The 17,701-nt window shown below is 48.1% G+C and overlaps 1 protein-coding gene across 1 annotated transcript; it reads left to right on the top strand.

Moving 5' to 3' along the window:
- The first annotated feature begins 344 nt into the window (after positions 1-344).
- On the top strand, positions 345-17,569 carry sntg1 (syntrophin, gamma 1). Its single transcript, XM_030114725.1, has 17 exons — positions 345-371; positions 3,161-3,295; positions 7,597-7,653; positions 7,728-7,785; positions 7,874-7,917; positions 9,264-9,305; positions 10,174-10,276; positions 11,473-11,555; positions 11,851-11,981; positions 13,003-13,132; positions 14,229-14,267; positions 14,352-14,468; positions 14,721-14,792; positions 15,108-15,254; positions 15,553-15,651; positions 16,240-16,350; positions 17,384-17,569. The coding sequence occupies exons 1-17, from the start codon at positions 345-347 to the stop codon at positions 17,567-17,569; spliced, it is 1,581 nt and encodes a 526-aa protein (XP_029970585.1).
- The last annotated feature ends 132 nt before the right edge of the window (positions 17,570-17,701 follow it).

Here is a 17,701-nt window from a genome sequence, read left to right on the forward strand (position 1 = left end):
CATCAGTCTCCTGTTTACTGCAGGTGGAGCTTCATTAGTCTGAACAGACTCATTCCTCCTGACAGCGCCAGCAAACAAGTCCCACTGCAAGACGCATGAGCGTGAGCCTGTATCCAAGGGAGCTGGGATTAGCATTAGCAGTTAGCTTCTCTTTCTACAACTGTCTGCATGTTAGAAGATTATCTGAGCTGGTTTGATAATGCATCTTCATGTGACTGGTTCATCAACCAGCTTCTTTAAAAAGAGATAAACTCCAGATTACAGAGCATCTCCCTCCTCAAACACCTGACTCTGACCTGTCTGTCCTGTTTCTGTCCGCAGTCCTCCTCACGGTGTAGCAGCACATGGAGTTCAAGACTTCAAATGAAGAGGTTGGTGGAACACAGTGAATCTGACCAGAGCCGCCTCGCGAGAGAGTTATTGCAATGACGTAACAGGCGCCGTTTTTTTTGTCAAACAAATGTTAAGTTGCATCTGTTTCAAGCCTGATATCACAAGTTCAGAATGTTATTTGAGGTTAAAATGTTGCTCTAAAAGCTTGTTTTATAAGTTAAACATGGCTCTATGGCATGATAGGAGAGCGTCCCACTCCCGTTTCCTTTTTTTCCGCTCGTTAGACAAAGCTTTTTTTCTGTCTTTTTGGTTCTGCCATCCGTGAGCACCTAAGGACGGCGTTGCTAACGCTGGCGAGGGTTTCGTGTTTGTTTTACGCGCTTTTGTTAAATCTTCTGCAGCGGCAGTTCTTCGCGCTGCCCGGGAACTTCCTGCGGTTGCTAGACATGCCTGCCTCGCACACTCAAACAAACACAACAAAAAAACAAACACTTCTATAGCGAACTCACTCGCGCTCACTTCTACGAGAGGAGGTGGCACTCCTCTTTATTTTTCAGTTACCAAACGGAAATTAGAACCAATCAACACATCATGCAAAGATCGTCTATTGCAACACAATGACAGATATCGCACTCCAACAGCTTTTATACTTGTAATTCCGTAGGAGCGCCGTGAAGCAGGTTTGTTCTCGCGAGATGTAGTCGGGTCGCTCCTCTGAAATTGCAAGCGCTGTTTTCAGGACACAGACCCCGGGGGGAGTGGAGGGACCGGCGAATCACCGTGACAAGTCTTTGTTTACCCCCACAGGGATTCTGAAACACATTTATTGCGGCAAAAAAAGTTGCAAAGTTCTGCTTTAAGATGCGCTAGAATAGCATCATACAGACATTTTTTTTTTTTTTGCCTGCAACAGATAAAATCAATCACATCATTAATAACTCCCCCCGAACAACATGCCTGGATGTTGCCTCACTTCCACGTTTTGGTGGCACTGATGTGTTAACACCACTGACTGTTTTTAAAAATGGACCAAAGTTATGTGACGTCTCCCACAGCGAAACCCACAACAAACAAAGCCTGACGTGGCTGGGTTAGAGGGGGAGGGGGGAGGGAGGGGTCACACAGCTTCTCTGTCCTCCGGTCACGTGCTCATCATGTGTTAAAGGGCAGAAGCTATTTTGAAACGCTTCAAATGAAAGTGGAACACCAAAAGGCAGACTTTATCAGCCTGCCTGCTCGTAACGTCACACTTCAAAAGAAATCAGTCTTTATCGATAACGCACTTTTCACATTGAAAAGGCAACTCAAAGTGTGTTACAGTATTAAAATAATAAAACAAAAATCAATATATAATAAAAAAAAAAGCAGCGACACCTTCACCAAAATTGCACGTGCACTCACACACACACACACACACACACACACACACACACACAGACACACACAGACACACACACTCCGTCCCACTCTCGTCACATGCATTTGTAAGACATGGCATGGCACTGAGCATCACTGGAAACACCCCCAATGGGGCCGTCCGCACCGAGAGAAGTCATGGGCCAAGGCTGCTGGGACTCCGGCACCCGGCCCCCCCACCCCACCAGACCGGGACCCCACCCCCAGACCAAGGTGTGGAGCCCCCCAGCCAGACTTGCACACAGGATCCCCCACAGTCAACCAGATCAAAGTCCCAGTGTGAAGGACCCCCCAGTGTGAAGGACCCCCCAGTGTGAAGGACCCCCTCGGGAAGTTAAACAAGTAAAAACTTATCAGCTAAATTAGAAGGAGTAAAAATGTTAAGACATTTAAAAACTAATGACAGAACCTTAAAACGCATCCTGACGCGGACAGGAAGCCAATGCAGCGTCTTTAAACCTGGTGTAATGTGGCCCCGCCCCCGGTCCTCGTGAGCACCCGTGCAGCTGAATTTTGTAATAATTGGAGGTTTGAAACACTCTTTTTGGGAAGACCAGAGAGCAAGGCATTACAGTAATCTAACTGACAGGAGATAAAGCTGAATTAGCGCCTCCTGCTGGCCTGAGAGAGAAACAGGCAGCTCTGGCTATACTCTTAAGGTGATAAAATCCAATCTTAGCTATACTTTTAATATGCGGGATAAAATTCAGCTGAAAGTCAAAAATCAAACTCAGGTTTTTAACCGATTGTGCTGGTTTAAAATCTAGTTTTGTTTAAAGTTTCTCCCTCTGGCCTTCGGGACCGATAACTAAAACCTCAGTCTTGTCCTGGTTGAGCTGCAGAAAATTCACTGCCATCCCTGACTTGATGTCTGAAATACAGTTAAAAGGGTTTCTATTGGCCCTGAGTCATCAGGAGACACGGCGATGTGACCCTGAGTATCGTCAGCGTAACCATGGAAACTGATGCCTGTCTCCTGATGACGTCCCCAAGAGGAAGCATGAAGAGGTTAAAATGAATGGGACCTGAAACTGGGCAACAATACCAGAGAGGCCCACCAGGTGTCTCAGTCTGTTTATTATGTGATGGTCGACTACTGGGTCAAAAGCAGCACTCAGGTCCAGTAGAACCAACACTGTGAGTTGGTTATTACTACAAATATGACATTTGACACAAAACACCTAAAGTGAATAAATACAGTGGAACACAGTTCAGTTCTTTCTTCTTTGAATGTTTGAATGTTTTTTTAGTCATTTTTCTCTTCCTTCCTGTTTGAATCTTGTGGAAAAGATTAATTTCCTGTGAGAGACTGTACTGAACAAAGTGTGTGTGTGTGTGTGTGTGTGTGTGTGTGTGTGTGTGTGTGTGTGTGTGTGTGTGTGTGTGTGTGTGTGTGTGTGTGTGTTCACAGATAAAGACTGGGATTTATCTGATGCAGGAAGGTAATGAGGAGCCCTTTAATGTTCGACTCCACCTGGCCAAAGATATTCTGACCATTCAGGAACAAGACGTCATCTGTGTGTCAGGAGAGCCTTTCTACTCCAGTGTAAGTCTCACACACACACACACACACACACACACACACACACACACACACACACACACACACACACACACACACACACACACACACACAGCTTGAAGGCTTCAGTCTCACTCGGGTTCACATCTTACAGCTTTCTCCTTCATGAATAAATTCTTCTTCTGAACTGCATCTTTCACGAAATGTTTAAAGGGGGGCGGGGGTGGCAGACTGCTGGACAGATGCTATTCAATATTTCAGTTGTGCTGTATTTGTGTCACGGTTGTAGTTCCAGCTGCAGTTGCCGCTGTAGTTAGAGTGTGGTTGTCAGTGTGGTATGGTTGTCCTTTTAACTGTGATGTGTTGTTATAGTTGTGGTCGCAGTGTGACTGTAGTCACGACTGTCACTGCACGTTGGTTGTTAGTTGCGACTAGTTGCTGTTGTAGTTATGCATGTAGTTACTGTCTGGCTGTTAATTCAGTCACAATTATCGTTGCAGTATGACTGTAGTTGTGGTGTGTTTGCTGTGGTGTGTTTGCTGTAGTGTGTTTGCTGTGGTGTGTTTGCTGTAGCTTTTGTTATAGTATGGTTGGCGCTGTAGCTGTAGTTGCAGTATAGTTGTTCAATTCATTTCAGTTCAGCTTTATTTGTGTTGTGCCAAATACAACACAGTCATTTCTGGACACTTTTCGAGAGAAAACCCAACAGATCCACATGAGCAAGCATAGGCCACTGTGGAAAGGAAAAACTCTCTTTTAAAAGGAAGAAACCTGCAGAACCAGGCTCAGAGGAGGAGAAACCAGCAGAACCAGGCTCAGAGGAGGAGAACCCTGCAGAACCAGGCTCAGAGGAGGAGAACCCTGCAGAACCAGGCTCAGAGGAGGAGAACCCTGCAGAACCAGGCTCAGAGGAGGAGAAACCTGCAGAACCAGGCTCAGAGGAGGAGAACCCTGCAGAACCAGGCTCAGAGGAGGAGAACCCTGCAGAACCAGGCTCAGAGGAGGAGAAACCTGCAGAACCAGGCTCAGAGGAGGAGAACCCTGCAGAACCAGGCTCAGAGGTGGCAGCTTTCTGCTATTCTGGTTGAGGTGTGGGGACAGAGAAAGAGATAGGACAGACAGATACATTTCTTGTATCAGTTCAGCAATGCTCCACTCAAGCAGGTGGATCAAGATCATGACGGTTCATAGACTACAACAGAAACAACGGTTAATCACACATAGTCATGAAGCATTGCTAGAAAGAAAGGTGAGAAGTGAAGTGAAACTGGGTAGGAGCCGGGGTTCAGTAAATGTCTTGCACCCACTGTAGGGCTGAACGATATATCATTATCATATCGATATCGCGATATGAACATTCTGGACATTAGTTTCTCAAAATCAGCGATATCAAGATTTCCCCTGCTTGCCCTGCATGTAAGCTTGCCCATGCACAGGTAAGGCCAGCCAACCACAAACCTCGTTTACTGGCTGACAGCTGATGGCAGAGGGCGGTTGCAGAATCTGCACAAACGAGTTTGGTGGTAGTGGCAGTGAGTTCTCATAAATAAAACTGCATTTTTTTTAACATCCTTTTGTATTATGATGTTTATATTTTTCTGAAAAATGCTTAACTTTCGCTGAATCCATTGTAATTTATCGTATCGATATCGAGATGTCTGGCATGGATATCGAGATATGAAATTTTGCCCATATCGTTCAGCCGTAACCCGCTGGGTCTAGCTTGTCTCATTAGATCAATGGATCAGCCGCGATTGATGTTCTGTTCGTGATCCCTCAATCATGGCTAAGGACATGATTGAGTTGTTGTTTTTATCTTCAGAGGAACAATCGAATCAAGCTGTCGTTGCAGTTGCAGTGTGGTTGTCGCCCTTGCAGCTGTAGTTGTGCTGTGGTTGTTGGTGTAGCTTTGGTTGTAGTATGGTTGCCGCTGTGTAGTTGTCATTACAGTTGCAATATGGTTGTCGTAGCTGTAATGTGGTTGTCGTCGTTGCAGCTTTAGGTGCAGTGCGATTTTCATTGCAACGGTAGTTGCGGTGTGGTTGTCATTGTAGCTTTAGTTGTAGTGTGGTTGTCATTGCAGCTGTAGTCGCAGCTTTAGTCGCAGTGTGGCTCTCATCACAGTTGCAGTGTGGATGTCATTGTTGTAGCTATAGTTGCAGTGTATCTGTCATCGCAGTTGCAGTGTGGTTGTCATTGCAGCTGTAATTGCCATGTGGCTGTCATCATAGTTGCAGTGTGGTTGCCGTGGTTGTCATAGCTTTAGTTGCAGTATATTTGTTGTTACAGTTGCAATATGGTTGTCGTTGTAGCAGCAGTACAGTTATCGTAGCAGACCTGTCTACCTGTACACATTTTGTGTAACAGGTATGCAATTTGACATCAAACTACGCTTGTATCTCTGTGAACTATACAAAAAGCAACAATCCTGGCAATGCGCGATATCTCACCCATGCACGCCGCATGCCACAATGGCAGAGCGCAAGACGCAAGACACAGGCGGTGCTCCGTGACCCGCAGGTTTGATGTCCCATAACTGTCCAAAAACAAGTAAACTCTTTCAAAGTGGCAATCTGCGCCGTGCTCTCTGCCGTCACGCAGTTCTTCATGTGTAGTTGCAGTATGGTTTTCATTGTAGTTGCAGTATTGTTTTTGTAGTAGCAGTGTAGTTGTAGTTGCAATGTGGTTGTAGATGTAGTTGCCGTCTAGTTGTAGTTGCAGTGTGGTTAATAATAATACACTGGTTTAATATAGTGCTTTATTAGACACTCAAAGACGCTTTACATTGCATTATTCATTCTCTCCATACTGGGTGGTGGTAAGCTTTTACGAGGGTGGACCCAAAAGTCCCCGGACTGTGGTTATAACTTTTTATTTTTTAATCTTCGCAATTATTTGAAACTGTCACCTCCAAAATACTCTCCTTTGGCTTGAATACAACGCTGCACCGGAGATTTTCACTGTTCGGAAGAGTCGCCATGACCGCGCGTAACTGTGCCGATAAGATAGAACTTCGATTTTCCCTCCCCCGCCTGTATGCCTGTCTTACCTTTCCGCTGCCGCTCCAGTTTCATCTTTGACAACAAAAAGCAGTCGCCTGGGGCCAGATCAGGGGAATATGGCGGGGGGGAGGCTGGCTGGTCACGGTTTTAGTCCAAAAATATGCTTTACGCACAACATTTGGTGCTGTTTCTGTGCGTAACGGGGCGTCCTGTGGTCTGCTGTCTGTTATGATGCGGCCATTTCCGGGAGCCTTCGTCTCACTGCTTCTAATAACTGCCTGAGGATTATCTGTCTGGATCTCTACAATACTCCCATCAGTTCTGCAATGTCATCAAAAGTCCTGCGTGGATCTACCATGATGTCTTCTTCAGTTTTTGTGACGTTTTCCTCTGTTCTGGAAGTGGATTGTTGTCCTCTGCGTGCCTGGTCTTCGTGATGTAATCTGATTACTCTTAAAGGGCCCAAACCACTCAGACACCCTAAGAATCCTTCTTAAAGAATGTCTGCAACATGGTGAGTGTTTCTGCCGCTGGTTTTCCCAATAAAAAACAAAATGTTTTGACAGAGCGCATATCCGTGGATATCCGCCATCTTGAAAAATCGAAGAGCGGGGTGTCACTCTGTCAACACAAACAGTGACTGTCAGCTGACCGCATCACGGGGGAAGACCAAACCTGGCGCAGTTATGCATGAGGTTATCCTGTAGCAACATCTAGCGGCCAAAGTCGGAAATTCATTGTATTTTTTTATTAATAGAATCAGTCCGGAAACTTTTGGGTCCCCCCTCTTATTGTAGCTACAGCTGCCCTGGGGCAGACTGACGGAGGCGAGGCTGCCAGTCTGCGCCTCCGACCACCACCACTCTCACACTACTTTCATACTGGTAAGGTGAGTGAAGTGTCTTGCCCAACGACACAACAACAGTTTTATGCCTGCAGGAGCGGGGATCAAACCGCCAACCTTCCGGTTATAAGACGACCCGCTCTACCAACTGAGCTACAGTCGCCCCGGTTGTCATTGTAGTTGCAGTGTAGTTGTTGTGTCAGTTTCAATGTGGCTTTTTTCATTGTAGTTTCAGTGTGGTTGACATAGTTGCAGTGTGGCTGTAGTTGTAGTTGTAGTGTGGTTGTCATTGCAGTTGCAGCAATAGTTATAGAGGTAGTTGCAGTATGGTTGTAAATGCAGGTGCAGTATCATTGTAGTTGTAGTTGCAGTGTGGTTGTCATTGTAGTTACAGTAGCATTGCGCTGCCACTGTTGTCACGGTGTGATCATATTGTAGTTGCAGTGTAGTTGTGATTTCCTTTGCCTGCTTGTCTCCAGGAGCGGACTGTGACCATCCGCAGACAGACGATTGGAGGCTTCGGTCTGAGCATCAAGGTAATCAGTCAGCGACTCGGTCGTCTTCACCAGCTGCAGCTTTGTGATCTGTTTGGTCCGGGTGTGTGTTTCAGGGAGGAGCGGAGCACAAAATCCCCGTCGTCATTTCCAAAATATCCAAAGAACAAAAAGGTATGGCTGTGATGTCACGAGGCGGTGTTCTAGTGCCGCCACCTGCTCCTCTCATTCCCGAAAACTAAAACGACTGTTTTCCGTGCAGCTGAACTCTCGGGACTGCTCTTCATCGGGGACAGCATCCTTCAGGTACGATCAGAGCCGTCTCTCTCTCTCATGGTTCCTCTGCCACATGTTCAAGGACTGAGTGACAATGTGAGAATATCAGTCCCCCCAACACTCATCTGATGAGGAATTGTGTGGAATGCTGTGGAACACTGCAATGCGGTGGAGCGCTCTGGCCTCACAGAAAGAACGTCCTAGGATTCAAATACCGGCCGGGGCCTGGGGCCTTTCAGTGTGAGGTTTGCATGTTCTCCCTGTGTGTGTGTGTGTGTGTGTGTGTGTGTGTGTGTGGGTTCCCTCCAGGTACCCCGGCTTCCTCCCACGGTCCAAAATCATGCATGTGAGGTTAACTGGTAACTCTAAATTGCCCCTCGGTGTGAATGTGAGAGTGAATGGCTGTTTGTCTGTTCGTGTTGGCCCTGTGACAGACTGGTGATCCGTCCAGAGGAGGACGTCTGGGTGGAGGTCTGGGTGGAGATGTGGATGGAGCCCTGAGTGGAGGTTTCACCAAAGACTCGTGTCTCCTTATGGTGAATGAGTCATGGATCTTTTGGACCGTTGAATTCTTTTGGACTGGAGCAGTCAGCTGAGAGGAAAACCCAGCGACGCAGTGGAGGCGTGTGCTTCTCTGTCAGTCGAAGGGACCGTTAGAAAGCATGCTGAGCCCCCGTCTGTCCGTCGTGGAGTTCCAGGTGTTGAGCCATCGCAGCCTCACAGCTGATCGCAGACGTCTCTCAGATTCAGGGTCACTGCAAGCTAAATTAGACTTTTACGACTCATGATGATATGTTATGTTCCACTGAAGAGCTCCGGGATCTGCGTCATGGTTCTCCCCGTGTTTTCCTTGGTCACGGCAGCGTCGTTCTTCCGGCTTTCAGACACATGAATATGGAGCAGAGCGCTGAAGAGCTGATCTGAAGATTCATCTTATATCCCATTCTGTGTGGACTCTGTGTGGACTGTGATCCCCAGAATAAGACCTGGACCACAACAGAACCAGAGGGTCTGGGTCAGGGGGTGGGCCTCCAGACCTCTCTGTTCTACCATGTTCTCTACCTTGTTTGTAATTCGAGAGCCTTATTTTCTTTCAGATGTGTTTTTCTGCTCTTCATAAATCTCCCTCTGCTCATTTTTAAAGTGTAGCTTAATTGACAGATGGATTGAGTGATTGACGGTTGCTTGATGATTGACTGATGACTGATTGGATTTATATTTGATTGGATTGATGATTGCTTGTTGATTGATTGGTTTGGTGATTGGATTGATGAATGTTTGACAATTGAATGGATTGGCTGATGGATTGATTGGCTGAGTGATCCATTTTGGGAGGCTGCCAGTGCATTCCCTCTGACTGAGTATCTTGTTTGCAGATCAATGGAATAAACGTGAGGAGCTATCGACACGAGGAGGTGGTAAGAAAATCAACTAGTCTCCTCACTTTATTTAGAGAACATAGCTAGTGGTTATTTGGGACGTGAAGCTGAGGATCCATGTGTCAAATTACAAAGCAGGGCATCAGGAGAGATCTAATCCAGATAGCCAATTAGTCTAACCCACCACAAGACAACAAGGCGACCCAGTCCACATGCAGAATATGAAAAGTGATTAAAGATCAGCGTGATCATGACCTCTGACCTTAGGGAAGAGCAGAAGCAGGTCAGAGAGGCCCTCAGGGCCCAGACAACTGGGGCAATCCCAGACCCCAGACCCAGGCCGCCTCCTGGGAAGACGTCCAATGCTACCCACCCCAGGACAGCCCCTCCCCCAAGCACTCCAGCTGTGTATTCCAGAGCCCAGGGTATCACCACCACCACCAACCATCTCCACTCTCCCCTCCAGCCCACCTCCGCCGCCACATCACACCACCAATCATCGACTTTAACTCAGACACCTGCACATTCCTGTACCATTCACCTGCACCCGCCATGTCCTGTGAGAGACCCCCCCGGAAGGCAAGGCAACAGTGAATGAACCCCACATCCAGACCCCCAACACCACCCACAACCACCGCCCCACATCCATGTAGGATTATTGCATGTAATGTAAACCATGTTGACAGGTCTCCACACTCCTTTTTAGTTTATTTATTTATTTTTTTTATTAGAGATCGGATCCCATTAGTTGTCACCATTAGTGTGTGTGTGTGTGTGTGTGTGTGTGTGTGTGTGTGTGTGTGTGTGTGTGTGTGTGTGTGTGTGTGTGTGTGTGTGTGTGTGTGTGTGTGTGTGTGTGTGTGTGTGTGTGTGCCAGCAGGTTGAACCTTTTTCTCTTGTCTTACAGGTTCAAGTTCTTAGAAACGCTGGAGAGGAAGTCACTCTGACTGTGTCCTTCCTGAAGAAGACTCCAGCCTTTCTCAAACTGCCACTGTGTGAAGACTGCGCATGTAAGACACACACACACACACACACACACACACACACACACACACACACACACTGGACAAAACCCACCTGCCTTTCGAAGAGACCGAAACAGGACCCAACAAAGAGACCAACCCAGAAACTGACCCAGAGGCCAGCCCAGAGTCCGGCTCAAAGATGGACCCTGAGCCGGACCCAGAGGCCGGCCCAGAGCGCAATTCAAAGCCTGACAAAAAAGAGCAACCCACTGAGCGACTAAGAGAACACCTGAGAATCCGATCAGGAACCCAACAAAGATATCGACCCAGAGCCCGACCCAGAGACTAACCCAGGGACTGGCCAACCAAGAGGCTGACTCAAAGAATGAGCAGCAGATAGAGTCAGAGGTCGACCCAGATACCAACCTAGAGCCCTATTCAAAGCCCAACTCAGACATCAGCCAAGAGGCTAACCCAGAGACCGACCTTAGAGACCAACTGTAAGGCCTATCCAAACATCCACCCAGAGACCAACCCTGAACCTGACAAAGATACGGACCCAGAGACCAACTCAGAGACCAAAACAGAGGCCAATCCAGAGGGCAACACATAGATTGACCCAGAGGGTGACCCTGAGGCCGATTCACAGCTTGACAAATAGACCAACTCACATGCCAACCCAGAGACCAACCCAGAGACCAACCCACAGGCTGACCCAGTGGGGAACCCAGTATTTAACCCTGCTCGGACTCTCCATGGATGTATCTCTTTCTGCTGTAACGATCAGGGTTCTCTTATGGATGTATCTCTATTGCTTTATTGCACCAACCTGGTTCCTTCTTTCTGAATACAGACCTTCTGCTCCGCTCTCAACTGGACTCCAGAAGACAAACCTGCTGAAAGCGGTGAAATATAGTGATGAAAAGGCGCAGCATGACTTTGTATAAAAAGGACTCAAAAAGCTCGAAACTCCAAGTGTAGGACCTGGAACTCGTCTTGGGGATGCACTTGGAACTGATCTTGGGGACTGGTCTTGGGACTGGACTTGGAACTGGTTTTGGAACTACTCTTGGGATCGGAATTGTAACTGGTCTTGGGACTGGTCTTAGGACTGGCCTTGGGACTGATCTTGGGACTGGTCTTGAGACTGGTCTTCGGATGGTGACTTGACTCCTCGTCTGTTCCTCACTGGTTCTGCAGGAGGAAACAGTCTGAAGCTTTGATCTTCTTCTTGTTCTCAGGCGTTCCCAGTGATCAGAGCAGCGGGACGTCGTCTCCACTGTGTGACAGTGGCCTGCACCTCAACTTCCACCCCAACAACACAGTAAGGCCCAACTTCCTGCTCGTCTCATAAGATGACTTTTGGAGAATAACTACAGTTCATTTTTTTTTTACATGAACTTTCTATGATTCTGTCATCTATACGGTAGCAGGATTACAATAGCATTAGCATCATTAGCAGCAGCAGTGGTGGCATTAGCATTAGCATCATTCGTAGCAACAGTAGCATTAGCAGCAGCATTACCTATAGCATCAGTAGCAGCAGCAGTGGTAGCATTAAAATTAGCATCGCTAGCAGCAGCTGAGCTGAATGTGTCTACCCGTGCGTCCCTGTCCAGGACACGTTGTCCTGCTCGTCCTGGCCCACGTCTCCAGGTCTGCGCTGGGAGAAGAGATGGGTGGACCTGCGCCTCCTCCCCCTGCTGCACTCGCGCCTGTCGCAGTACATGCCGGGGTCCGACACCTGCCGGTGAGTCCCGGCTAACGGCGGCCACTTCGCTGCTCACCTGGTGACGCTTCATCTGTGACGGTGTGGCCGTCCAGAGAGAACAGGAAGATCAGCGGAGGCTCACTTTCAACATTTGTGCAAAGTTTCAGTTTAAAAATTGGATTAGAGCAAAATATCAAAATATAAGCTCAATGCTAATAGTAGCCACCAGCTATGTCATGTGATCATGTTCAGAAAACCCCAAAAAGGAAACCAACCCAGCCTCTTCAACTGCAAAAATACCCAGAGATTCTTAAAAACACCAATGGAACGGAATGAATGGATTGATAAATAAGCAATCTCTTTGAGGACGGGGTGCTTATGAGCTTTGACGAGATAATACAAAGATATGGAGTGGAAAAGAGGGGTAACTCTGGAGGTGTTTAAGGGACTGCATCACCAAAGGAAACAAATTTTCAGAGGACTTCTGTGAATTACAGCATGGAGCACAAAGGGCAGCTGGAGTATAAGAACTGCTGAATGATTTAATAAAGGGCATATGTGAAACATAAGAACTATTTGGCAAAAGGATCTGAAATGGATTCAATGGAATGTATTCAATGTATTCAGTATAAACCAATAGATGGCATCAACCTCCCTCCATACTCAACAGAATGGGAACGGTGGCTGCTGGGAACATCACTCAGCCACTAAACGTTTCTGCTTTCTGCTATCTGGGAAAGGAAAGAGTGTTCGATCACACAGGGGCATGGGCTGTACCTAAGTTACCGAGGCTATGTCTGCTGGGGGTGTCAGTAATGCTGGATATGCAAATATATGGTTGTAAAAGGGGGGTGTTTACGGCAGCACGGGTCAGAACCTTTCTCCTCCTCAGTTTAATAGAATGTGTTGAAAATTGTGACATGAATATTTCTGAATTTAGCAGTGTGTTATACAGTTGTTCTGCACTTTGGTTGTTTTACTATCATCTGTTTTCGGCAGAACCTGAGCCGCCAGTGTTCTCCTTTCTGATTTGACTGCTGGATTTCCTCTGTGGTTTCAGGAGGAACGCCTTCCAGGTGGTCGCCGTGGACGGAGTGTGTAGCGGAGTGATCCAGTTTCCTGCTGCTGAGGACTGTTTGGACTGGCTTCAGGCCGTCGCCGCCAACATTTCCAGCCTCACCAAGCACAATGTGAGCGCTACACGGCAGGGCGGGACGCTTCACGTGCACACTTCACGTTCGCTCGGCCGGTCCACTGGCGGTCTGTCCCGTTCCTCTGGTACCTGCTCAGCTCCACTCGGTTCGGAGGCCTTTCCTTTACGTGTTAGTACCAGGTTCGTCATACTTCCTCCATACTGGCTCGGCTGCTGTTCCAAACGAGCTGAGCTGAAAATGTGACGTCGGCAGGTGGACAGCCACCGGTTGGTCACTAGATGAGTCAGGAGAACGACTCGCACATTAGCGAAACCCGCCATTTTCAAAAAACACCCTCTAAAAGAGAAGGATCGTGGAACCAAGTCGATCTGAGCTGAGAGGAACCCAGCTGAGTGGAGTCGAGCCAGGTTCAGCCAAATCGTACCGAACTGAGTTAAGCCGAAGTTCAGTCGAGCTGAGCCGAGTAGAGCAGAACCGTGTGGAACCGTGTGGAACCGTGTGGAACCGTGTGGAACCGTGTGGAACCGTGTGGAACCGTGTGGAACCGGCTTCAGCCAAGTTCTGCTGAGCCGAAGTCGAGTTAAAACCCTCTGCTGGTCCAGGGTCTTGTGGTTTCTCAGCTGAATGTCTGTCAGGTGCTGTTTGGTCTAGTCGACTCCACTGACCTCAATCCATCCATCCATCCATCCATCCATCCATCCATCCATCCATCCATCCATCCATCCATCCATCCATCCATCCATCCATCCATCCATCCATCCATCCATCCATCAGCCTAACTTTATTTCTAGAGCACTTTTCAGATTAATAAAAACAACACAAAGTGCTTTACAATAAATAATACAATAAAACACATAATTTAGTAAAACACACACCTTTAGCACAATCACACACACACTACCACTCTCACTGCTTACATGGGAGACATGGCATGGCACTAAGCATCATGGGAAACGCTATCATTGGGTTCATCCACACTGGAAGAAGTCATAGGTCAGGACTGCCGGGGCACCGGAAACCGCCCCCCACCCTGACACATACTCTTCTGAGTACATGCAGGAACAGCCCCTTCCAGCTGTTCTGTTTCTGCTGGACATTCAGCTGTCAGTGACACTTTCTTTTCTTGTTCCAGGTGAAGAAGATTAACAGGAACTTCCCAGTGAACCAGCAGGTGAGAGCCGCTCAGTGTTCCACTGCAGAACCCGAAGTGACCCGAAGTGACCCTGTAACGCTCCGTCCTCACCTGTCTCTGTAGATTATCTACATGGGCTGGGTGGATGAGAAGGAGCAGGACTCCGTCCAGGACCGAATGTACTCGCCAAAGTTCCTGGCTCTCAGAGGCTCCTCCCTCTTCAAGTTCTGTGCTCCTCCTGTGAGTGTTTGTCTCTCGCTCTTCTCCACCGGCTCTGCTCCTGATGCTCGAAATGAGGGAACAGCTCACTCATCTCCATTCCCACTGCATCGATCGGCCTCCTGATTGATGACCATCATTAAGTCTGTTTACATTCTGCAGCCACTCTGGTGATCATGACAGGAGGGAAAAGCCGATTGATGGCAGAGGGGAAGTGCCTGTTCTCCCAGAGTCTCCAGCTCTAACAGAGCCTCCTTCCTGTCACGTTTCCAGGTCACCACTTGGGACTGGACCAGAGCGGAGAAAAGCTTCACTGTGTATGAGATCATGTGCAAGATTTTAAAGGTGAGGCAACTTCAAGCATCACAGCACACACACACACACACACACACTTGGCTGTGTGAAGGGATCCCTTCGTGTCTTTTCTCAGGGTTGTTTTATGAGCTTTATTGCCCTTGACCTCATTAAATCCTTTTTATTTCCCAGTGAAGTACTTCCAAGTCTTCAGTTCAGTTAAAGGCCCAAATGTTTGAACATCTGTCTTCATGTCACACAAGTGAATAACTCCGTACTGCTCCAGGAGGCCTTTCTGTGGAAACACCTTGATGCTCAGCTCTGAAGAGACCATGAATGCCATGCTGTGTGTGTGTGTGTGTGCAGGATAACGACCTGCTGGATCAGCGGCGGCACTGCTTCAGTGTGCAGACGGAGAGCGGGGAGGACCTGTTCTTCAGCGTGGAGCTGGAGGAGGAGCTGCTGATGTGGGAGAAGGCCTTTCAGATGGCCACGTTCCTGGAGGTGGAGAGGATCCAGGTACCCCTCTGTTCCAGGTTCAGTCCTCTGTTCCAGGTTCAGTTGCTTTCCGCGTCAGCATGTCTCGCGTCCGCATGCGCTTCCTCTCATGCTACAGTTTCGACTCACGCAGTGCACGTTCCATGCATGTGCACTGATCCATGTATCCTCGGGGTGACTTTTCCAGCCCTTCAAGCTGTTTTCTGCAATTTTATTGATCAGATTATAGAGCGTCTTCCTCCTCTGACATCAGAGTATAGAGCATATTCCTGTCAGATTATAATCTCTGTGCTGTACTAACCACTCCTCTGTCCTGCAGAGTAAGACATACGCCTGCATCATGGAGAGTCACCTGATGGGACTCACCATCGACTTCACCTCTGGGTTCGTTTGTTTCGACGCTGCCTCTAAGGTGAGGAAGAGGAAGATTCAGCTGCCTCTCTTTCACTTCTACGCATGTAGAGTGACAGCTATACACACATGTTCACTGGCAGCACTTCAGTTCCAGTGGCACCCCGGACAGTCCAGGTTAGAGCTCTAACAAGATGCTAATCTCACGGGAGGATTGGTTCTGGACTTGATGTGGGTCGAGTCTGCTGCTGACAAACACTGCTGTGTGTCTTGCTGTTGATGACAGCTGGAACTCATCTGCTCTGAGCAGTTACACAGATATACAGACGTTTCTAATGTGGGCTGCAGGCCTCAGTCCGCTGAGTTACCCAGAATCAGGGTCAGGTGTCCTCCAGGAACCTGGAGAACCTCAGAGTCTGGTCAGACTGCTGTTGAATTCTGTTCACACCAAGCACTCTGCGGCTGTCTCATTGACAACAGAACAGGAAGCGTGTCTTTGGGAGGGGAGCACTGATCATGGATCAATAAGACTGCAGGTTTAATCAGTCAACTTGTTGGAATTGTTCAACACAAAACCAAGAAGCATTAAGTTGAATATTGACTAAGATGTCATGAACAAACTTCACTGAAGTCCCTCTTCACCCTGCAGGCGGTTCTGTGGAGATACAAGTTCTCTCAGCTCAAAGGCTCCTCTGACGACGGAAAGAGCAAAATCAAGTTTCTCTTCCAAAATCAAGATTCCAAATCCATCGAAGCAAAGGTGAGTCAGCCCAGTCAGAAAGAAACGAGCGCTCCCGACTGTCCTCGTTCTGCAGGTCAGTTAGCAGGCTAATGCTAACAGCAGACTACACTAAGCTCAGCACAGCAGACGGTTAATGCGACCCGACTGAACTCCAGCTGCGTTCTGATTTGTGTTATGGGGGAGATGGAGACAGAATCTTTGCAGGTGCTTTGTTATTGGGGAACAGTGGATCTGTCCAATGGAGTCATGTTGGAGTCATTTAACTGATGCTGTTGTGAACCAATCAAACCAGTCAGAGTCTTGATATGAGCCAGTCAGAAAAAGAAGAGGTGGGTCCGTCTATCCTCCTGAACGGCGAGTCTTATGACCGATGTGTTCAGCCTCCAGGAGATGCAAAGGATGTGAGCGATGAGCACAAAAATTCACAAACATCAAACCACTGAGAAATATTTATACATTATTATTTCAATTAGTTTTTTTAATATAGTACAAAAACAAATGTAGATTTGCACAGCAGTGCATTTTTGTCAATTAGCAGGAAACTCACAGCAAGAGTTTCCTCTGCCTAACGAAGGCTCATAATGAACCTACACACACTAGATATTCAGTTGCAGTAAACTGATCATCTGCTGCACCGGTTCAGTAACGCTGGTTGTGTGGCCATCGTCGCCACGTTGTGTTGATTAATTAATTATTAATATAGGCAGCATCATTAGCTTGTCGCGCTGCAGAGGCAGACCAGGCGCCAACCTCCGCTGGTAAAACATGAAGATAATGCTGAAGTGCAGAAAAGCTGTAATACCAGGGAAATTCCAGCAGGGGGCGATGGTGTTGGTTTCAAAAAGAGCCCAGGTGTCATTGGAACCCATTTGAAAATGCGACTTTGAGAGTGCAAATGAACATATAAAGCTTCAGAGACATGTTTCATCCAGTGTCACTGGTTTCTTCATCTGTGTAGAAACTACAAGGGGCAGGTGCTCTGGCGCCGCCTGGTGTCTGTCTGTGCACGCCACTGGTCATCCCACTGTGTTCCTCGGTGCTTCTCTTTCAGGAGCTGGAGTTCTCCAACCTCTTCGCCGTTCTTCACTGCATCCACGCTTTCTTCGCTGCCAAAGTGGCGTGTCTGGACCCCATGTTCCTGGACAGCGGCGCCACCAGCGCCGCCGCGGCCGGGATCCCGTCGCTCTCCGGCCTCTCCTGTAACTCGCAGACCCCTAAACTAAAGTACGTGACCTGACGGGCGGCGCCACCGCAGTGGAGGTGGAGCTCTGCGAGCGGTGCAGGGAGATGAACCGAAGCTGCTCTGGACTCCTCAGATCCCCGGCTCCTCACACCTCGGCCCTGGACCTGCAGTCCGACGAAGCTCCAC

This window comes from Salarias fasciatus, chromosome 18 (genome assembly GCF_902148845.1).
Source record: "Salarias fasciatus chromosome 18, fSalaFa1.1, whole genome shotgun sequence".
NCBI classification, from domain to species: Eukaryota; Metazoa; Chordata; class Actinopteri; order Blenniiformes; family Blenniidae; genus Salarias; species Salarias fasciatus.